Here is a 23,623-nt window from a genome sequence, read left to right on the forward strand (position 1 = left end):
GGGGAGGAGGGTTTCTCTTCTGGCTGCCACCTCCTCCAGGAGGGCAGCGAAGCACTCATCTGAGAAACATGGGGCTGACTGCCCTGCCAACCTGCCCTCCCATCTGCCGTGTCTGCCCGCAACACTGTCCATCACGACTTCTGTGTCCTTCGGTGGCAGCCTTCCAAGGGCTGCCAAAGCTGCATTTGAATCGGCCACTGGGCTGCCATTGGACCTGGCGGATATTGAGCACCCACCCCCGCCCACCCCTTCGAGCTCATTCTGCAGCCGTGTCTTACGCTGGGCAAGTCTTAATTGGCCCACCCGCGTAAAATTACGGTGCGATGCCGATCGCAGGCAGTGGGCAGCTTCCAAACCGCTCCCGTCTGCCCCTGCCAATCCTGCACGCCAAGGGCAAAATTCTGCCCCATGTCTTTGGAATGGCAACTAGATCTGAATCATTTATCTTTATCTCTAGCCGTTAGTTCATCCATCTGATTATGAATGCTTCATGCATTCAGATAAAGAGCCTTTAATTATATTTTTTTTTACTGCTTTTCTTTGCATGGACTTTATTCGATAATGCACTATTCCCATTAAACTCTGCCCCATCCTGTTCCGCTCTGCTTGTCTATACCCAAATTGCTACACAGCTCTGTTGCCTCAGTCTTTCTCTTTAGAATTCTAAATGTCTCTTTATCTGACCCCTTCCCCAACACCCCCACCCCTTTTTAGCTTAAAGTCCTATTAGTGATTCATGAATTGAGACCCTTTCTTCCCATACCATTCTTTGAGCCGTGGGTTTTATTCTCTCATCTGCTTGATCCTATGCCAATTGCACGTGGCTAATAACAATCCAGGATTAATACCTTAGAATTTTATCTTTGGCTTTTTATTGCATGTACTCATTATTCCTACTAAAATGTATCACTTTAAACTTCTCAGCATTAAATTTCACTTGCCATGTGTTCGCCTATTGCCCCAGCCTGTCTATGTCCTCTAGAAGTCTATCATAGCCGCCTCGCAGTTCACTATGCTTCCAAGTTTTGTCATCTGCAAATCTTGTAATTGCATATCCAAACCTAGCTCATTAATATAGATGAAGAAAAGCACCACCCCACCACCTCCTGGGAAACACATACCTTTTTCACTCTGAAAAACAACCGTTCGCCACTGCTTTGTTTCCTGTTACTCAGCCGACTTCGTATCCATGTTGACACTGCCCCTTTTAGTCCATGCGTTTTCACTTTGCTGGTAAACCTATTATGTGGCACTTGATCAAAACCTTTTGGAAGTCCATGTGAACCACATCAACCGCTTTACACTCATCAATCCTCTCTGTTCCCTCATCAAAATATTCAATCAAATTAGTTAAATACCATTTATCATTAACAAATTTGTGTTGGCCTTCCTTAATTAATCCATATTTATCCAAATAACTGTTAATTTTGTCCCAGGTTTTTCCTAAAATTGCTCCCACCACCGAGGTTAAACTGATTGGTGTGAAAATACTGGGCTTCTCCTTAGCCCTTATTTGAACAAGGGTGCACCATTTGCAATTCTCCAGTCCTCTGGCACCACCCCTATATTTAAGGATAATTGGAAGATTGTGCAATTTCCATCCTTACTTCCCCAGTATCCTCAGATGCAGCTAATGTGGTCCTAGTGACTTAACGACTTTAAATACAGCCATCCTTTCTGATACCTGTTGTTTATCAATTATTAGCCAATCCAGTGTCCCAGCTCCTCTTGCACAATGACTTTGACAGCACCTTTGTCCTTGGTAGAGACAGATGCAAAGTACTCTTTTAGTAGCTCAGCCATGCTCCCTGCTTCCATGTGGACATCCCCTTTTTGGTCCTTAATTGCCCCAACCCTTCTTTTACTATCCTTTTACTATTTATATGCCTATTGAAGACTTTTAGATTCCATTTTGTCAGTTGCCAGTCTGTTTTCATACTCTTTCTTTGCTGTCTTAACTACTTTTTTTCAGCTCCCCTGTCTTGTATCATATGAGTTCTTTTTCAGCTATGTCTTAGTCTCTTTCATCATCCAGCGAACTCTAACTTTGTTTGTCCTACCTTTCCCCTTTGTGAGAATGTACCCAAACTATCTTCTCTTTAAAAACAGCCCATTGTTCTGTTAAAGTTTTGCCTCCCAATCTTTGATTCCAGTTTACCTGGACCAGATCTGTTCTCTCTCCCGCTGAAATTGACTTTCCTCCAATTTAGTATTTTTACTTTGGATTACTCCTTGTCCTTTTGCATGGCTGTCCTAAACATTATGATGCTATGATCAATGTCCCCTAAATGTTCCCCTGCTGACAACTTGAACACCCCCATTCCCCAGAAACAAATCCAGCAATGCATCATCTCTCATTCGGCTGGAAACATTGCCCCTGATCTTCCAATCAGGATCAGAAACCCTATTTCCGACCCTGATCAGACAAAACGATGTGCATTTACCTTCCTCTGATTTTTAAGTGACCCTCCAAAGGGGGATCCTTCACATTCGACCGCATACAGGAAACCTCGAAGTGAGCAGTGCAGAGAATCTGCACAGAAGCCACGCCCCCCCCCCCTTTTATAGCACTCTGGTAAGTAAAGAGCTTAAGTGCCCCAAAGCCGCTTTAAAAACAGCTACAAAGAGAAGATAATTATGTAAGATAAGGAGTAGGATGGCTATTGTAAGTGGATAAGGGGGTAAGGTGGTTAAGAGGTTGGCTGGCAGGGATGTCAGCTGGAAGTGTGGTAGGTAGGTGAGGTGGATAGGGTGGTAGGTCAGCAGGGTGGTGAGTAGGTGAGGTGGTTGAGTGGTAGGTGGGGGAGGTGAGTAAGGTGGGAGGTGGTTGAGTTGGATAGGTTGGTAGGTTGCAAGTGGGTGAGGTGGGTAGAGCGGCGGGTGGGGAGGTGGTGGAGGGGGGAGGAGTTGGATCTGGCCGGGGGCTAGCCAGATCAGGTTGGGGAGGAGTCATGGAGACTCGGGTGATGAGGGCTAGGCAGGCCAGGCCAGGGGCTAGTCAGATCTGATCAGGATGTTAGGAGGGTTAGTCGAAGGATCAGCGGAGTCAGGTAAGTCAGTGTGAGAGATTGGCGGGTCATTTGTATAGTTACTCGTGTCAGTCTTGATTTTTTTCCTATCTTGACATTTCTTGGGTGACTATTCAGGTAAGTAAGTCAGAACAGTCAGAAATACCTGACTCTATCTCAGAGTTGGAGACTTTTTCAGAGGTTCCTAGGGAGCAGGGGAATTTCCCGTTGGAAGTTCTAACTTCCCAGGAATTCCCAGAGTCCTTGCATTGGGACTTCAAAGGGGTCTTGACACATGAAGCATCCTGGAGTTCCCACGTGGACCAGGAGGTGCACTCCACAGGACCAAGATGCCCTGCCATCTCTCTATTTATTAGATAATTAACTGACTTCACCAAAATAAAACTTAAGAATTAAATGAATAAAGATTCTCATCATTCTGTCGTGTCCCGGCTGCCCTCGCCGCGCTGTCGCGTCCCGGCTGCCCTCGCCGCGCTGTCGCGTCCCGGCTGCCCCATTTGTCACTTTGGAGTGGGGATGAGATTCTTGATTTCATGCACTGGAGGATGGGCAGCCAATGGAGATGTTGTGTACGATGGAACTGTGGTTGGAGAGTTGCAGCGAAAAGAGAATTGGAGAAGCCTGGACGTAACCAGGACACACATGAATCAGCTGCGGTTGGGGGTGAGGTGTGGATGGAGTGATATTTCAGCAATTTACATGGGCAGCTTTGGTGATGGATAAGGTATGTATAGTCGTTTGCTAGTCCAGAACTTGAATATTGCTGAAAAAAAATAATTTTTTTGTTGAAGATTTTCGTCTTGCACTCATCAGGACAATTCGCAAGAATGTCAAATGTAAAGGGAACAACAATTTATACTGCATGAGAAGAGGGTGCTGATTGGTTGGCAAGTGAACTCTGGTAGAGACGTTGCCATGAAGAATGCAACAGTTGATAGTGACTGAAAGTTAACTATTAAGCATTTTCTGAAATTTAAACCAGGCAGCTTGACTCTGGTCAAGGCGTTGCCTTGGGGAATGAACCAGCAAATGGCTATCACTTATTTTGTTCAGCTGAAACGGGCGCAATATGTGAGCGTGTTCTTTCTGTCTACAAACAGAATGCAATGCCTCTACCAATCAGAGTCCACTTGCTAACCTGTCAGCATTCTCTTCTCACATGTATAAATTGTTGTTCCCTTTACCTTTGGTATTCTTCTGAATTGTCTTAATGAGTCCAAGATGAAAAGTTTCGACCAAAGAAGTATTTTTTTTCAGCAGTAGATAAGATATGTCTTGAAGTTTGCTTCAGGACATAAGTTGCCTGTTTCAGCCTGAGTGAGCAGCTGGCAAGGAAAATAGAATTGCGAGCTAGGTTGCAGAAGTTGTGATGGGTGGTGAATTGGATGGTCTTGCTGTTACTGAATTGGTGCAAGTTTTTGCTTATTCATGATTTTGACGTTAAAGTCAAGACAAAAATTCAATTGAGGGTTGTAATGGAGAGAGATGTGTTAAGTGGAAGCTGACTCCATGATGACAAATGGTGTGCCAAAAAGGTAGCATGTAGGTGAGGCAAATAATGATTGAATTTTGGGGTACTTCTAAGGTGGCCACAGGACAGGAGAAGAAGCTATCATGGATGATGAGTTGGCTAACTTGGGATGGAAATTAGTTCATTGGAGGAAACGCAGTGCTACAGATGTGCTTAACCTGAAGTTCACAGAGTGCTAAACTTTTAACAGCCATTGAGTGAAGAACAAGGCCAGAAGTCAATCTTTGCTCAGTTTAGGTTTATTCACAAAGTGAAACATTGCAAGTGAATAGATCCTCACCCTACTCACCACCACAGTGTCAATAAGTGTCTCTTTATTTGTGCTCAAATAATGAATGCCCTCTACCTGTTTATCCTTACCTTTAATTTATGTAATTAACACAGAAGTCAGACTATCACTTGATTCTGTTGACACCACATTGCTCTGAGATGGTCACGCGTCAGTAAAAAATCCATTACCGTTCGTTCTTGAAGGAATCACAAGCACATCAATTAAGTAACTTTAAAACTTCAGATTGTGTAGTAATGGGACCTGGTTCATTTGTGTTAACTGTGTGGCAATTTGTTGAGTTGTAGTTCTGAAATGTTTGTTTATAACCAAATGCACAAGACAAATGGCATTTCTTTGTTTGAAGATTTAAGATCAGTGCAGAGGAATACAGGCAGTAATTGTGTGTCACACTTAACCTTTTCAGTATTTAGTCAACATGAATTGAGTGGAGGCAGGGGCACCCTAATTTAAAACATTACAACATCAGTACAGTCTGCAAGTAGTGGTGTAGCTTTCACCACTGTGCTGAAGACAGATTACAAAGTGAATGCCCGGGATTGATTCTGCTTCTGTAAGACCTCTGTTTTGTTTGTAAAGACTATTTCAATACAGTGGGTACTTGGATTCACCCTTCTATGTAATAAATCAGAGCATGATCTTGCTGTGGAGTTGCCACATATGATTAGCTGAACTAAAGTAAGCTGAAGGGTCCTGCCAAAGTTGGCCCACTGAGGGCTAGAAAAAAAGTGGTGATTAATGGTCTGTTATTCTTCATGCTGGCCTTTGTTTGAACACCCTAGAAAGAAATAGCTTTGAACAGATAAATTCTCAGATGTCACAAATGCCATGAGTGAAAACAATATTTCACTGAAATATTTTATTATTTCATATTTCATAGCTCACAGAGGATCTGCACAACGCACCAATGAACAATGAGATCAGAGAACTGGTGAAGCTGCTATCACAGCCCCATCTGAAGGTGAGGACATGTTACACGTGTGAACGTGTTGTCTAAGTGACCCTTTTGCTTGAGTTGTGTTGCCACAGGTAATTAGCAATAAGCAGGACCAGACAAATAAAATCTGATCCAAGTCCAGCCACGTTTCTAAATTTTCAAGTTTGTCACATTTGTTTACTTCATATAAAATCTGTGCACTTAAAAAGCATTGAGTGTGACATAGAAAATGTTTTAACTCATGATAATCTCTGTTAACAGGTTGATTGGGTGGAATGGTATATAAAAGTCTAATTCTGATTAATGCATTTAACAACAAGAATTTTTCATAGCAAACATTAGGAATTAGGAACAAATATAGAGGAAAATCTGAATTTGAAAGATGGAGATGTACTATAACAATAAGCAGCCAATGTAAATTCATATTGTCTTAATGAATGAGGCATTTTGGATACTACTGGTTCGTCTGATTATATGTTGAGAAATTCTTCTCCATTCACGTCAGTCATTTTACCAATTGGTATGTTCCCAAAGAGGTAAAAGAAAATAACTGACAGAATGAGAGGAAATAACATTTGATACAGCACCTGTCCTTTTACCTCTTACCTTGTCACCATCCAAGAAACTAAACATTCCTTCCAGGTGAAAGAGCAATTTACTTGTACTTTCAATTTAGTTAACTGTATTCCTTGCTCATTTTGTTGTCTCCACTACACTGGGGAGACCAAACAGATTGGGTGACCTCTTCACTGAACATCTCTGCTCAGCCTCCAGGCAGGGCCCTGAGTCATATTAATTCCTGACCGTACTGCCATTTTGGTGTCTCTGTCCTAAACGTCCTACACTGTTCCAGTGGTGCTTAAAATAAACTCAAGGAACAGCACCTCATTTTTCAGAGGCACTTGATAGCCTTCAAGACTAAACCTTGAGTTCAACAATTTCAGATCAAAATCTCTGCCCCCTTTTTTTGTTTTCTTTTTGGATGACAGCTTTTGGTGATGATTCTGCTTTTCACATAAAGATCTCTATTAAAACAACCTTTGGTTTACTTGTCCCATTATCAGCCACTTTGCCGTGCTCCATCATCCTTTTTGTTCTCTCCTGCCTTCCACCCTTTATCTGACCTTTGCTTTGGTTCTTCTTTCCTCACCTATCGCCCTCCAACCACCACCCTCCCACCCACCTTTCTCTACCTCTGCTCTTGTTTAAAACCTGTAACATCTCCAACATTTCCAGTTCTGATGGAAGAAAATCAACCTGAAACATTAACTCTGCATCTCTCTCCACAGATACTGCCTGACCAGCTGAGTATTTCCAGCATTTTCTGTTTTTACTTAACATTTGGTCAGTGTCTGACTTGAGAGGCAAAAGTAGCTTTGCAACCCCTACAATTGGAACTTTGAATGAAAAAATTTCTCGGGTTATTTTTACTTTACTCTTGGAAAATGGGTAACATCTTGTAATGTGTGGAGGAGTGGCAATCGCCAAGGTCCTGGTGTGATGGATTTTTCTAACACTGTCAAAATCTTTCTCTTTATGTTGATAAGAGCTTCATAAATCCTGGTTTTAATCCATGATGAATTGGCATTTCTCTGAAATTGCGCATTTTTATTCTGAAGGGTTAAAGCCATCAAACTGATCTCGCCTAAATATATAAACATTTACTGTTTGAACTATTTGCTCAAACATTTGGTTCTGTTCAGAGAGCTACAGTATTTTTACATCATTTAAGAAGTACAGTTACTCCCTCCTCTGATTTGTCTTGCATTGAGGATGGGATATCCTTATGTTTTGACATTGAACCTGACATTTGATTGCTTTGGATTGTAGGCAGGAAGCAAGAAGTAAGATTTAAAAAAAAAACACCTGAAGCAGCATTACAATAAAATATTGTGCAGTTATGTTTTTACAGTCAACCTGATATTGATAAAGTTTTGGAATGGTGTGAACTAACAGTAAAAGATTATGGTGCTGATTTAGGCAAGAGGAGTTCTGTGGATGTGGCCACTGTTGATTGTATTTCTAATGTTGGAATGCAGCAGATGAAGTAGTTGGCTGTATTACATGAGAAACGTTTATTTGATTCAGTGGATCATCTGAGCCCTTCTTGACTTCCAGTTTAAAACATTTATAAAGTTGTTTTTCAGAGCTTCTGCATAATTAATGTGTTTGCTTCCAAATGGTCTCGACTAGGATATAAATGGCAAAGTGGTGCAGTTCAGCAATCCAACTGCTGCTAAGCTACGCCTGTTCCACATCAGTGAAATGCCAAAAATGTGATACACTGGCACAATCTGTGCTGCATAACACCATCATTAAATAAATGTAAAATAAAAAATCTGATTTGTGGTATTCTGGTTTTTGAAATGAAGGGCAAGTGAGATTTCTGGCCACTCATATTTATATAATTTTTTTTTCCTTAGTATTTTTCTTCTAACCTACCTTTGAAGATGGTTGCAGTTGACATGTATAATAAAACCATTTCCATTGCCTCAGGTCACAATGCATAAGGTTGTGGAGGTTACTTGGTAGCAGCTGAGAAAAATTTGGCAGAGTATAATAGCACAGCTTCTGTGAGTTTTTGACATTGTTTTCTTCAAAATACATGGCAGCATTTACTAACATCCATTTTTGTGTGGTGGTTTTTTTTGCCCTTTGTCTCTGACTTGGCATAAGCCAGAAAGGCAGCTCAGGATGTATTTTTGACTGCAAGAGTTTGGAGCTCTGTTTTCAAAATGAAGGCTGCCAGCAATTCATTACTTGTTCACACATGTGCAATGTAAAACCACCACAACTTAATTTAAAAAATGTGATTAAAATAGTTGCTCGATAAAATATATTGCTCAAGTCCTATGCAAAATCCAGTGTACAAATATAGAAATAAAAAGTATCAGTGTTGCACCTCCAGAAAAAAGGTCCTTTTTTTGTCTATTATTGTTCAATACTCTCAATGGAATTTCAGTAGGAGTAACCACAAGGTTAACAGAAGTGGTTCCTCGCAGTTGATGTCATTACCTTCTTGTGTTATTGTCATTCAGTGGCAAGTTTCTGCTTGAGGCATAAGTGCTGGGGGCTTATTTCAACAGAATTCAGTTTGACTGGGATTTTAGTATTCTGGTATCATTGTTGAATAAAAAGAAATCAGCTAAAGGCTAGGCGTTACCACACAGTATGATGAGGCATATCACAAAAAAATCAATTCAGAATAAACTTCACAAACCAAAATCTTTCTCCAGTTTTCCTGTCTCCTCTACCTCCTACCCCTGCCCACAACAGCGCCATGTAACCAATGGTCTTTTAACCTTTGACTAGAATCTCACTGAATGCCTTTAACCACAATTTCTAACATCCTCAATGGGTGACAGTTACTGAACATGGAGAGTATCTTCTGGATGGTAATGGTTGGTCGATTATGTTGTTAAAGACACACAAGCGATGGAAATTGTTTGGAGAAGGACTAAGAACACATATAAAGAGAGTCAGACACATGCAGGAGCTGGAGTGCATCATCAGCCACAGAAACACTAATTTAATTTGATAAGTTTCCTTCGAACATTTGATTTTTTGTTACAATGCCCCTTTAAGCGGTTTTCAATTAGTTAATTAGTTTATTTTATTTGTTTACAGTTTAAAAAAGAGTGTATGAAGAGAGTCAGACAAAATGTCAGCTGTGGCTCAGTTGGTAGCACTCTCACCTCTGAACCACAATGTTCTGTGTTCAAGCTTCACTTCAGGGCTTGAAAACAAGAAAAATCAAAGGCAGTGCAACCTAGAGGGAGCACTGTGTTGTCAGAGGCATTGTCTTTCAATTGAGATGACAAACTGAGGTCCCATCTGCCTGCTCAAGTGGTTGTATAAGATCCCTTGGCACTATTTTAGTGGGCGACGGTGGCATACTGGTAATGTCACTAGAATCCAGAGGCCCAGGCTAATGCTTTCGAGACACGGTTCACATCCCGCCATGGCAGCTGGAGGAATTTAAAGAGTCAGCAGTAGTTCAATTGGTGGTACTCTTGCTTCTAAATTGCAAGGTTCTGGGTTCAAATCCCACTCCAAGACTTAATCACAGAAATTTAACAGGTCCAGGCAGCGGGCTGTGGAGGGGGTCATTAGACTCAACAGTCTACCCTTATTCTGTGGCTATGCCCACGCCCTGGTGTCCCTGGAGAAGGAGCATGCAGTCTCCACCGGTACCCATGAGGCCTTCTGCGACCGGTGGGCACCTCGGGGGGTGGAGTGCATCACGAGCCCTGGGAATATTAATTTAATTTGATAAGTTTCCTTTAAAGTTTTGTCTTCTTTTGCAGTGCCCTACTAAGGGGCTATCAATTAGTTTATATTTGTTTGTTTTGTTTTAAAAAAGCGTGTAGAGAGAGTCCGCTTGGACACTGGGTGGGTAGTTGGAAGGCAGCGATCTGAAACGCTGCATCCTGTGAGTAAACCCACTATCAAGGAAAAGATTTTTAATATTCTCTCGTGGGATGTGGACATCGCTGGTTAGGCCAGCATTTATTGCCCATCCCTAATTGCCCTTGAGATGGTGGTGGTGAGCTGCCTTCTTGAACTGCTGCAGATTATGTGGTGTAGGTACCCACACAGCCCTGTTAGGGAGGAAGTTCCAGGATTTTGACCCAGCAAAAGTGAAGGAATGGTGATATAGTTCCAAGTCAGGATGATGTGTGGCTTGGAGGGAAACTTGCAGGTGGTGCTGTTCCCATACATCATCTGCCATTGTCCTTCTAGATGTTAGAAATTGTGGGCTTGAAGGTGCTGTTGAAGGAGTCTTGGTAAGTTGCTGCATTGCATCTTGTAGTTGGTACACACTGCTGCCACTGAGCGTCATTGGTGGAGGGAGTGGATGTTGAAAGTGGTGGTTGGGGTTCCAATCAAGCAGGTTGCTTTTTTTGGATAGTGTTGAGCTTCTTGAGTGTTGCAAGTGAAGAGTATTCCATCACAACCATCTTTCTTTGTGCTCGATTTGACTGCGACCAGTGGAGAGTTTTCCCCTGTTTCCCATTGACACCAGTTTTGCTCAGGCTCCTTGATGCTGTAGTCGATCAGATGCTACCTTGATGTCAATGGCAGTCACTCTCACCTCACCTCTGGAGTTCAGCTTTTTTGTCCATGCTTGGACTAAGTCTGTAATGAGGTCAGGAGCTGAGTGGCCCTGGCGGAACCCAAACTAAGCATCAGTGAGCAGGTTATTGCTGAGTAAGTGCCGCTTGATAGCAGTGTCAATGACACTTTCGATCATTTTGCTGATAATCGAAAGTAGACAAATGGGGCGGTAATTGGCTGGGTTGGATTTGTCCTGCTTTTTGTGGACAGGACATATCTGGGAAATTTTCAATCTTGCTGGGTGGATGCCAGTGTTATAGCTGCACTGGAACAGCTTGCCTAAGGACACTTCTTTCTCCAGAGAGTGATAAGAATGTCAAAATTGCTGCAATGTGGAGTACTTGATTCAAATAGCATAGATGCATTTAAGGGCAAGCTAGATAAACAAATGAGGCACAAAGAAATAAAGTTATGCCAGTAGGTTTAGATGAATAGGGGTCAGAGGATGCTCCTGTGGCACACAACACCAGTATGGATTAGTTGGAACAAATGGTCTATTTCTGTGCGTAACATTGTTCCTCTATGGTGAGAAATGGCCGATCAATGTCTGCCCTGCCAGCAACACCCACATCCCAAGAATAAATCAACAATTTCAAATGCATTTGCCTAAGTCAGCACAAACTCATCCAACCTTGTATAAACCACTTGTTAGACCACATTTGAGATATTGGATGGCATTTGACACAAGTGACATGGGTCTCACCTGCTGGCTGGGGAGCCCTGCGTCGCCTCCTTTCAGGAAAGCTTGCCGAATAAAGTGCCCATCAGGAACTTGTGGAGGGCAGTGGGCATTTCCTCAGATCACAGACCCCAGGGGAAGTAACACCCCCAAGAGCTGCCTGACAATCAGAGGCTGGCAGCTGTGCATTGAAGGCAACGCCAGTAGGAGCAGTAGCAGTCGCTGACAATGCTTCCACCAAAGGTCCAGGATTGCCAAGGGATCCCAGACAAAAGCGAGTGAGGGTGGGACGGAAGTTGCAGGGCTTGGTGGGAGGAGAGGGGTTGGCAGCGAGCGCGGGGGTATGGCTCACAGTAGACCTTCCCTTCCCGATGCTGGGTCCCTCAATCAGGCACTGTGTGTCTTTGAACAAGGGAACCCCTTCCCCCCCCATCGCCCAAAGCTCCTTAAGTAGACATTGTTTCCCTCAATTGGTGACAGGGTGGGAGTTAATTGGGGCAGACACAGGAAGGCGGTGGGGTCCCCACCCTCCCATATGATTAAATGCCCCCCTTGCCTCCAAACTTTCTCCTGGGAGAGCATTACATTCTGCCCATTATGTGCAATTGTGGGCACCTTGCTATATAAGACACAAAAATCATACTGGAAAATAGTGGGAAAATGTGAAGTTGTCCATTTTGATTGGAAGAATAAAAAAGAAGCATATTGTATAAATGGTGAGAGGATGCAGAGGGTTCTGGGTGTCCTATTGCATGAATCACTCAAGGTTAGTATGCAAGTTCAGCAAGTAATTAGCAAAACTAATATAATGTTATCATTTATTGCAAGTGGAATTAAATATAAAAGTAGGGCATTGGTGAGACCACATCTGGAGTACTGTGTACAGTATTGGTTTCTTTAAAGAAGGATGTAAATAAGCTGGAAGCAATTCAGAGAAGATTTACTAGACTAATACCTGGAATGGGAGGGTTGTCTTATGAGGGAAGGTTGGGCAAGCGCGGGTTGTAGCCGCTAGAGTTTTTAGAAGAGTATAAGGCGACTTGATTGAGATATCTAAGATCCCGAGGGGTCTTGACAGGTGGAAGTGAAAAGGATGTTTCCTCTTGCAGGAGAATCTAGAACTAGGGGTCACTGTTTAAAAATAAGAGGTTGCCTGCCTATTGATGATAGAGATAAGGAGAATTTTTTTCTGAGGGTCATGAGTCCTTGGAACTCTATCTTCCTCAAAAGGCAGTGGAGCAGATTTTTTGAATATTTTTAAGGCAGAGGTAGATAGGTTCTTGATATGCAAGGAGATGAAAGGTTATCGGGGTAGGTGGGAATGTGAAGTCGAGGTTAAAATTAGATCAGCCATGGTCTTATTAAATGGTGGGGCAGGCTCGAAGGGCCGACTGGCCTACTCCTGCTCCTAATTCGTGTTACGTATGTTCCTATCCTTGGGACTTAAAAGAGGCTGCTACAATGATAATGGATGTTTTGATCATCCAAAATTACTCAGATTCTAGAATGGTCTCTGGCATTTGGAATGTAACGAATGTAACCCTGCTGCCAAAGGAAGGAAGGGGAGAATAAACGTGAACTGTAGGCTAGATAGCCTGGAATCAGGAGTGGAGAAAATGCTAGAATCCATTATTAGGGGCGTTGTAAGAGGCCACTTGTAAAATCACAATCTGATTAGGCAGAATTAACACAGTATCGTGAAAGGTAAATCATTTTTGACAACTCTATTGGCGTTTTTTTGAGAGTGCAACTACCTGTGTTGATAAGGAACAAGTGGATGTGATATATTTGGATTCAGACATTCAGTGAGGTGCTACATGGAAGTTGTAACACACGGTCAAGATTGGGGCCAGTATATTAGCACAAGTTAGGAAATGTTGAAGGACAGAAGACAGGGTAGGGATAAAAGAGTCATTTTCAGAATGGCAAGATATAGCCAGTAGAATGTTGCAAGTGTTCGTGCTTGTGGTCTCAGCTATTTATAATTTATATCAATGACTTAGATCAGAGGGCTGAGTATAATATATCCAAGTTTGCTAATGATACAAAATCAGACAGGAAATTAAGCTGTGAGGAGAATGCAGAGAATTATACAGAGGTTAAGTGATTGGCAAGGAGATGGCAAATGTAGCATAATGTGGGGAATTGTGAAATTATCCACTTTGGTAAGTTAAGGGGACAGCCATTTAGGACTGAGATGAGAAATTTCTTCACTTCTGAATATTGGGAATTCTCTACCCCAGAGGAGTATATTCAAGACTGAGGTCAATAGATTATTAGGTTTTTAGGGAATCAAGGGACATGGAGATAGGGCAGGAAAGTGGAGTTGATATAGAAGTTTGGTCATGATCATCTTGAATGGCAGAGCAGGCTCGAGGGGCTGTATGGCCGATTGCTCCTCTATCTTAGGTTCTGTTAAAAGGTTTTGGTGCATTCCTTTGAAGCTTGAGAGAGTTTCAAAAAGGAACATTTCAGGACTGTGTGGGAATGGAGAGGTTTAATCTCAGGAAAGCATTGTTTTGCTAAAAGAACACAATCCAGGTTTTCAAACCACTGAGAAACAAATGATGTAAGGTAGTTAGTTGACGAAGAACTAGGCATTTTAAATTAACTAGTGTCAAGCAATATGAGAGGTGAATAAAATAAATCTTTCTTCCGCCAATTGATTCGCAGATATGTGGAGCTGACGCCAAGCAAAAGCAATTGACACTTGTCAGTTACCTCATTCAGAAAGAAGTTGGATAGGATTTTCAGCTAAGCAAAGAGTAAAGTGGCCCAATACTCCATGAGATATAGGTTTTCTTCTTCTGAACTGCAGAAAGTGCAGGACTTGTCTGTCGTGGCTAGCAGATCAAGACTGAGTGTTGGAGATGCAGAGAGAAATCAATATTCAGGTATTTTGTTTTGAGTTCAAGCAATATTTATGCAGCGTGTTTTTTCATGAAATGGTTGAAGTAGAATTCATGATCTGGTAGATGGTATAAGGAGGAGGTTTAATGGAATGAATGGTCTTTTTATTGCCTCCTTATGTTCTAAAGGACCGTAAAGCCTTGTAAGAAACCATCCCAGTTCTCAAATCTGAGCTTCTGTGCCAGAATGATAATTGAACATGATATTGCCAAGTTCAACAATCAATCTTGCACCTCATGCCAACCAATCATGGAGGTAAACAGTGATGTGCTTCAAACAAGTCACTTCGAAAACCAGAAATGGTGATGCTTCAAAGTACCTTTTATGTGCATTTCTGAATGTAGCTTTTTGCTTAGTCTACAGAGCATGATCCAAGTTAATATTTTTGTCTGGTAGCATTAACATCCAGTTGTGGTCTTTCCCACTGAATTTGGTAGAAAATGGAGTCTTTGTAAACTTCTAAAATAACATTAACTGCCCAATGCAGCTCCTTTCTGCCAGGGCGGGGTAATGTTCCCAGCAGCAACTTGTGCATTGAGAAAACTGTCAAGACAATTTAAATCAATTTCTTACACCCACAAAGAGCTGGACTGGCTTTGTGTAAGGCTTTCAAAACAAAATTGAATGGAAGTTGTAGTTTATTTATCAGTCCAAAACTTAACAATTTGCTTTTATAAGCCATTTTACAATGTAATGCAAGCCAATTTGAACTTTGTATCAGTGCAAGCTGTGTATTGCTACTCGAGTGAATGGTAGCCCAAATTGTATTTACAAAACTGGCACAAGACGACCTCAAAGTGGTACCTTGGCACAGTTGCTAATTCACAATGGTATGGTATAACTAAACAGAAATAGTAAAAGGAGGGCTAGAATAGATAAGAAAGTGAGAGTGGAAATAGAGCTGAAGGGAGATTACAGGCTGTAATTACTGATTGTCAGCTGCGTTCAGTTGGTAGGACTTCCACTTCTGAGTCAGAAAGTTGTGGGTTTGAGTCCCACTCCAGAGACTTCAACACAAAAACCATGGCAGACACAAGTTAGTGCCGCAACACATTGGAGGTGGTGTCCTTTGGATGAGATGTTTAACATCTGCCTCTCGGGTGGCTACCAAAGATCCCATAGCACTCTTTTGAAGAAGAGCAGAGCAGTAATGTTTTGTCCTGGCCAATATTTATTTTTCGCTCAGCATTAGAATAACAGATTATCTGATTTTTATCACTTTGCTATTTTTGGGAGCTTGCTGTGTGCGCAATGATGGCTGGGTTTCTTACTTTACAACGCTGACTACAATTCAAAGATATTTGATTGGGTGTAAAGCACTTTGGCATATCCTGAGGTCATGAAGGTACTATGTAAATTTAGATCTTTATTTCTTTTTTCCTTTGTTGGACAGGAAAAAAGCATCATGACCCCAGTGCTCCACCCACTAGCAATTATGTAATTTCCTGGAAGAGGTATAAAAGAGAAAAAAATCTATTCCGTTCCAGGGAAAGATAAACCTGGGAAATTCTTCTCCAACCCCTGTAGGCAATCTTAAGAACATTTGAACCAAACAACAGGAATGGGAAATTCAGCCCCTTGAGCCTTTGCCACGATTCAATTAGATCCTGGCTGATCTATACCTCAGCTCTATTTAGCTGTCTTTATTCCATATCCCTTGATACCTTTACCTAACAAAAATATGTCATTCTAATTCTTGAAAATTGCAATTGATCCAACATCAAAGCCTTCTAAGGGAGCAAGTTCCAAATTTTCACTACCCTTTGTGACAAATATCTAGTGCATGGTTCATGTTAATATTTTGGAGATAATATTTAGATCTGGGAAGATTATTGTTGTGAAGGTAAATTAACTAAAATGCTGGGTTTTGAAGACTGCCAGAACACCTAAAAGAAAAATGGCTGTTCAGAAGGTTACCCATGTTTCTTTAACAGAGTCAGAATATATGAGATGGAGTCATAAAACAGCAGGTGGGCTTACTTAGCTGTAGAACTAGACCTATGATGCCCACACTGCTTGCAAAGAAGTGCAGTCAAGAGTAACGTTTTGTTCTGGGAGTTAGAGCTAAATTAGTTTAAAAGCATTCAGCAAACCCTGAAAGGCTACATCGTCATGGAGGTAGGTGGAGCTTAATAAGGTTCTATGGTTTCAAGTTATCTGTGTTTGCCAGGAGAGGTGGTTGGTTGCATTAGTTGGGAGTTAGTTGTTGGGAGCTGTTAACAAGCTGCAGGCACTTAGGGCTCAGAGAAGTCCTGGGGAGCTGAGAGGGTGACAGAAGGTTGCTGGTTTTGCCCCAGGCAGTTAGGGCTCAGAGAAGCCCAGGGAGCTATTTATAGCTTGGTGCAGCCGGGAGACTAGAGTTTGGAGAAACACAGGGCAATGCCAGCTTAGTGAAGCTAGCAGAGCAAAAGAGTTGGAATTGTGCCAGTAATTAGAGGTGGGCGTGCAGCTTTGAGAGTCTTGTGGGATACAGTCTCAGGAGGAGAGATTGAATCATCGGGAGGTAAGCAGTCGTTGAGTCAGTCCAAGTTTGAGGGGCTTTTGAGGGAATTCAGAGGGTTAAATCTTTTAAAGTAAAGACTTGAAGACCTTAGTGAGGGAGACAGATTTTTAACAGAATTTTTTGATTCCCAATGGTTACTGATATCTGGGTGGGTTGCTGAGAAATCCATGGGTTTTGTCTTCGTCGCATCTGCCATTTAGCGTGCAGTGTGGTATGTTCGATCACAGTTTACCTGTTAACTCATATTTACCTCATGTTAATTCTGAATGTTAGAGTATAAGATAGGTATTGCAGGTTGTTTTACTTTTCTGACTTTGTGTAATAAAACTTATTTTTGTTTGTTTAAAACCGTGGAATCTTGTGGCTTTATTCTCTTAGTGGGTAACTGGAATTTCAAACTTTGTCTACTTTAAACAAAATATTACTGGTCCCTAACCAGATCATAATACCTATGTGTGGGGGGAAAAAAAAATCATGATTTTACTCGTAAGTGGCCCAGCTCTAATTTTAAGATTGTGCTCTATAGATTCTGTCACCACAGGAAATAATTCTCTTTATCTAGCCTATCAAATTTCTCCATTTTCCAAGCCTTATCTAAATCAGTTCTCAACCTTATAAACTCGAGTAAGTATAATCAATGTTTATACAACCTTTTATTTAAAGGTATTTTAACCTTTTAAACCCTGTCTTGATTCTCATGATCCATATTGTACCCCTTCCAAGACCAGTATATATTTCCAAAGCTTAGGTGTCCAAAATGAACACGGTTCTCCAGATGGGATCTGACGGAGGTTCTGTACAACTGAATCTATGCTCATCCCTTTTGAATTCTGACCCTACTTCAGTAAAGGTCACCATTTCATCAGCATCTGAGGTTGGCAAAATGCTTTGAAAAACTGCTAGATTAGCAGATGTGGTAGACATGGACCTTCAGAAAATGTTTGTCGATATACCACAAAGGAGACTGTTGGAGAAGGTATAGATTCATGAAGTGAAGTAAATTGGATTTAAAAAAATGGAGGAAATGCAAAATAAGAGTTAAGGGCAGTTTATCAGTGTGTTTGGAAGTGAGATGCAGTATCTCCTGAGGTGTTGTTCTGGGACTTCGCCACACACACAGTGTATGTGAATGATTTGGATATAAGTTTAGAGAGATTGGTTTCTAAATTTATTAGGCAAAATAATTAATGAAAATTAATTAAATGCGTTAGGTAAAGTAATGAATTCCAAGAACCGAAGGAAGTTGCAAAGGAATATTGATAAGATGGTGAAATGTGCTAAAAAATGTGACAGGTAGAATTAGATACCAGTAAGTTGACATGGGCTGGAATTTTATGTCCTCTGGGAGCAGACTGGCAGACAGACGCAGCGTAAAATCGAGTGGGACAGCTTAGTCTCCCTCCCTGCATTGGCATTTTATCATTGGGCCAATTGAGACTTTTAAGTTGCCAATTAATGAGCATTTAAGGGCCTCTTCCCACCGCTGCTCAGCAGGCAAGGCTGCAAGTTAAAAACAAAAAAACATCTCATCTTCCGACTAGGCACTTTACAGCCTTCCGGGCTGAATATTGAATTCAACAACTTTAGATCTTAAACTCCCTCCCCCCATCCCCACCCCGTTTCTTCCCCCTCCCTTTTGTTTTTTTCAATAATTTATATAGATTTTTCTTTTCCCACCTATTTCCATTATTTTTAAACCTACAACTAATACCTTGTCAGTCTTTCCACCCCACCCCCACTAAAGCTGTACTTTGAGTGTCCTGCCATCCATTCTTAATTAGCACATTTTCTTAGATAATATCACACCTTCAACACCTCTTGGACCCTTTTGTCTGTGACATCTTTTGATTATCTGCTCCTATCACTGCTTGCTTGTCCCTACAACCACCCCCCCCATAACTTCTCTCTCTCTCTCTCTCTCTCTCTCTCTCTCTCTCCCCCCCCACCCCCCACCGTAAACCAGCTTATATTTCACCCCTCTCCTAACTATACTCAGTTCTGTTGAAGGGTCATGAAGACTCGAAACGTCAACTCTTTTCTTCTCCGCCGATGCTGCCAGACCTGCTGAGTTTTTCCAGGTAATTCTGTTTTTGTTAAGGCTGCAAGTTACCTGGTTTCGGACCCTCTTATTCGGGCATTCTGTGCCACACGGGAAGCTGCCCATACTTGAACCCTACCCAACTGCCTCCTGACCCACCCTTCCTGCCGCTTGCTGGGAACCCAGCGAGACCACTCCACTTACCTTGAACTCAGGCCTCCAGTGACACACCTGCTTGGGGACTGGCTGCAGTCCCAGCTGTGGCCACTGCAACTGGATGACCAACAGCTTTTGGACATAGGACATCCTCCCTCATGAGAGCGGAAGCCATGGCTCAAGCAACTGACAACAATAAAATCCAGTTGCGGCTTCCAGGAATGACAGAGACTGGCTAGCCCCAACTTTCTAGCAGAAGGGCAGGGTCACTGCCTCCACGTAAAATTCAGCCCATGGCTGTTTTTGAAAAAAGTAATAGGGGAGAAAGTTGAGGCTTGTAGAGCCAAGGCTTATAAAACATTAAAAGCAGCAACTCGAGTGGATAAGGCCATTAAAATAAAAAAGTAATGACAAGTTGGATTTTCTGGCAAATGGTATAAAATATAAAACTCTAGCTTTCATGATATATTGATATGAAAGCTTGGTAAAAGTACTGCGTACAACTTTGGGCTTTGTATTATAGGAAGGATTTTGAGACAAAAGACGAGTTCAGTGATGGCTCATTTGGATGCAGCCTGGGGTATGGAAATACAAATATGAAGAAAAACATATTTTAATTTAGAATAGAGGAGATTAAGGGGTGATTTGATAGAGGTGTTATGAAAAGAATGGCACAGTGGATAAAACTAGAATGTTTCCATTGACTGAAAAGGTTATAGGTGGTTGGAGGCAAGGGGTATTTAGGAAGAGTGTGGCCCATGAGATCAGGATTATCACTTGTATGGAGGATAAACCGTAAAACATTGGTTGGTCAAATGGTATGTTTGCATGTTGTCCCCTTGTCCTGTCCTGCTTGTAGTTACTCCTACCAGGAGATCTAATGCAATGGTGTCACACTCGTGTGAGGATGGCACAAGACAGACATCTACTGTAGCGCATCTGCAACCACTTTGTGACGTGCATCATCCAACTTTGCTTAGGTTTACTCCTCTTTTTGTTGCCCTCTAGGAGAGATCTCTGCAGCTTTTCAGCTCTTATCAACTGGCCGAAACACTGACATTTTCTTTTCTGGATGTCACTTTTTTTGGAGTTCTTTTTTGCTGTTGCAATTTCAAGCACCTCTTCATTCATCTTATGGCCTTTTTAGGAATTTTAATCATACATCTTAACATCGATATTTCAAAGGCCTCTGCTTTCTTCCGCAGATCTTAATTTGTTGTCCAGGTTTGTTAGGCATACAGATAAGTGGCTAAAATGTAGCATCTTATGAATGTTTTTTGCTTGTTACAAGGTTAATTATTCTTGTTCACACATCCTTCATCTTCATGAAGTTTCTTCTGGCTCTCTCTGTCCTCCTTCTGACTTCGGCATCATATCTACCATCTTCTGTCATCATTTGTCCTAAATGAACAAACTTATTTACTTGCTCCAGTGTGACACCATCTGATTCAATCTTCACCGTTTTGTTTCTTCCAATGTATTCCTCTGAGTACCATTGTTTTTGTCTTTTTGGTGTTCACACTCAGTACATATTCTCAACTTCTAGGTTTTACCTGATCAATGATGTTTTGTAGAGCCTTTATGGCTTTTTATTCATTCATGGGATGTGGGCGTTTATTGCCCATCCCTAATTGCGCTTGTTCAGAGAGCATTTAAGAGTCAACCACATTGCTGTGTAGGCCAGACCAGGTAAGGATGGCAGATTTCCTTCTCTAAAGGGCATTTTTACAACAATCGGCAATGGTCATCATTGACCATTTTATTGAATTCAAAATTCAGATTTTTATTGAATTCAAATTTCACCATCTGCTGTGGTGCGACTTGAATCCATGTCCCCAGAGCATTACCCTGGGTCTCAGGAATACTAATCCAGTGATAATACCACTATGTCACTGCCTTCCCCATCATCAATGCACAACGAGTTTGTTATATTCTCGCCTCCAATTTTTACATCTGGTTTTCTGAACATTTGTGATGAAATATATAGGATACATTCCAAGTGACCTCATTATTTGGTAAGAAAGCTAAGAAACCTAAAAGAAATGGAGTACAGTAATTTTAGAACTATAAGCTTAATGAGTCGTCTCATTAAAGTGATCTTGAAAATTATAATAGATAGAAATAATAACACATTTGAAGCAGAAATTGGTGAAATGCATTCTGGATATAGACCTGGAGTAGGAATTAGAAAGGGAATATTTAACCTCAGAATAATCTTTGATAAATATCTCAAAGTAACCAAGAATATTTACATATGCTACATTGACTATGAAAAAGCATTTGATTGTTTTTATCACCAAAAGCTAATAGGTGTGTTGCTGAAATGTGACATTGACATAAGATGCAAGATTAATGGAGAGCCTACATTGGGACCAGCATCAAGCTAAAAGATGGACAATTAGATATGTTTCAAGTAAGAGAAGAGTACGACAAGGCTGTGCACTATTAACAAAATTATTCAATCTGTATGCTGAACAAATATTCAAAAAGTCAGATTTACTTCCAGGGGAATAAAATTGGAGGCAAGAGCATAACAAACTTGGTGACGACACAACACTACTTAAAGAATCAGAAGAGGCCATTCAAAATATCATACATGTTATAATTTCTATGGAAGTCTATGAAAGAAGTGTTCATGCAGTCTATTCCTGGGAACTTATTAAATTCATGACAACTTCTTGACATTGGCAGAGAACTGATTGGCTGAATTTTAGCCAAAATTCCAATGCAGCTGTGCAGCAGGCATATACGGATCTCTGAACAGAGGGCAATAAAGAGCCCAGATTACAAATCCATAACAACTTTGTGTCACATTCTCGTATTCTCATTTCTTCAGTGTTATCAGATCTGTGTTTTGGGACAGAATTTTCCCAAAATTGTAGGAGCACCAAGAGTGGCTAGAACCCGGTTGGAGGGGCATGCCTCTTGATTTTTCGACCTGCAGCTCATGAGTAAGCTGCCATTGGGGTTGCCATCCTGTGCAGCTTGGCTACCCATCCCGTAGAACTACCAACCCAATCAGAGGTCTATCAGCTCAGCAGTCTCAGAAGTGCCACCAGGAATGATTGCTACCGCTGAGGAAGGCAGGGGCCCTGAAGCCTACACCAGGTAGGTTGAAGAAACTTTGAAAAAGACTTGAAAAAATTATCTTGGTGAAGAGAAAGCCCTTTTGAGCTAATTGCTGAGGCTGCGGGGGCTGTCTTCCCTGCCTGCAGCCCCCTCTTTGAATAAAATAAATACCCGCTACCGCCTCTTCTCTTCCCCCCCCACCCCCAAGCTGCTGTTGGAAGGCAACTGCATTGAGCTGACAGTCGATCCTTTGTTGGCAAAACACCAGCCTGGTAAAATGCAGTATTTTAATTTGCTTGTTGCCTCCCTGTGGTAAGAAGCCTGTCCAAAGCCAGTCCCAACATTGGTAAAATTTCCAAATGGCGTGACATGGTCGGGACGAGCTCATCTGCCACGGCTCCCCCCAATTTTACTGCCCTCTCCCACCGCGGTCCCACCTTGAGCAGGTGGTAAAATTCTCTTCATAGTCTTTATTCAACTGGCTCTTTGGCCCTGACAACGATTCTGAGGCGTGTTCAATGGTGGGTTGCGGGGTGAGAAACGCTCCAGAATTTTCAGCTCAACCATTTGTGGTATTTTAACACTGACCAAACCCTGATATTACTTCAGGGCTTGGCTGCGGTTGTGGTGCAGTCCTGTGTGATGTGACCTCAACTGTAGTACTTAAAGGGCTAATTCAGAGTTTGAATTTGGAGGAGTTCAGTGAGTGAACAGAGAGCAAATTTTCATCATGGATTTCATACAATCAAGGACTGCACCTTGATTTATGATGCATTGCATGATGCATGCTGGGTGCAGTGATGAGTCGTGTAGAGATACTCTTCCCAACAATGGTAGGAAGAAATCTACTGTTTTGCGCCACGCTCCTGGATTCAGCGCAGGGGGCGCTTTAATGATCTAACCGGGTCAGGAAAGGTGAGTACAGTTGCACATTACCCACTCCCTGCTGTGGATATCTGTCTCCAACACTGCCATGCACCCTGATTCACAAGCAATTTAATGCCTCCCCTGATAGACACCCTCCACTAAATGCACGGCATCCATTCAGTGAACACGTTCCATTACAATCGCTCAGGTCTGTTCTCTTGCCTTTGCAAGAGAAGAGACCACAGAATACTGGGAAGATAGAGAGGACCAAAGGTGGTCCTCCACAGATTTTGCAGTCAACAGCTGCAGAGGAGGAAACATGCCATCCCTGACCATCAGAAGTGGAGAGACTGACACCTCCCAGTCATTTGGTAAAATAACAAATATGACCCACATGTCATACAACCCTCAATCATATTGAGTTGATTTCAGCAGAGAGTGAAATGTCGTCATCTTTAAAATGCAAAAGTTGTAACATTCTTAGTTTGCTTACACTA

At 41.8% G+C, this 23,623-nt stretch overlaps 1 protein-coding gene across 5 annotated transcripts in view; it reads left to right on the forward strand.

Moving 5' to 3' along the window:
• Positions 1-23,623, forward strand: part of mpp7a (MAGUK p55 scaffold protein 7a) — a 524,619-nt gene that overhangs the window by 304,557 nt on the left and 196,439 nt on the right. For all 5 annotated transcript variants that reach the window (XM_078537871.1, XM_078537888.1, XM_078537875.1 and 2 more), the window contains one exon: positions 5,730-5,810. In XM_078537871.1, the coding sequence (XP_078393997.1) occupies positions 5,730-5,810 (81 nt within the window). The remainder of the gene's footprint in view (positions 1-5,729; positions 5,811-23,623) is intronic.

The sequence above is a fragment of the Cetorhinus maximus genome, chromosome 3 (assembly GCF_964194155.1).
Source record: "Cetorhinus maximus chromosome 3, sCetMax3.hap1.1, whole genome shotgun sequence".
Taxonomy (NCBI): Eukaryota; Metazoa; Chordata; class Chondrichthyes; order Lamniformes; family Cetorhinidae; genus Cetorhinus; species Cetorhinus maximus.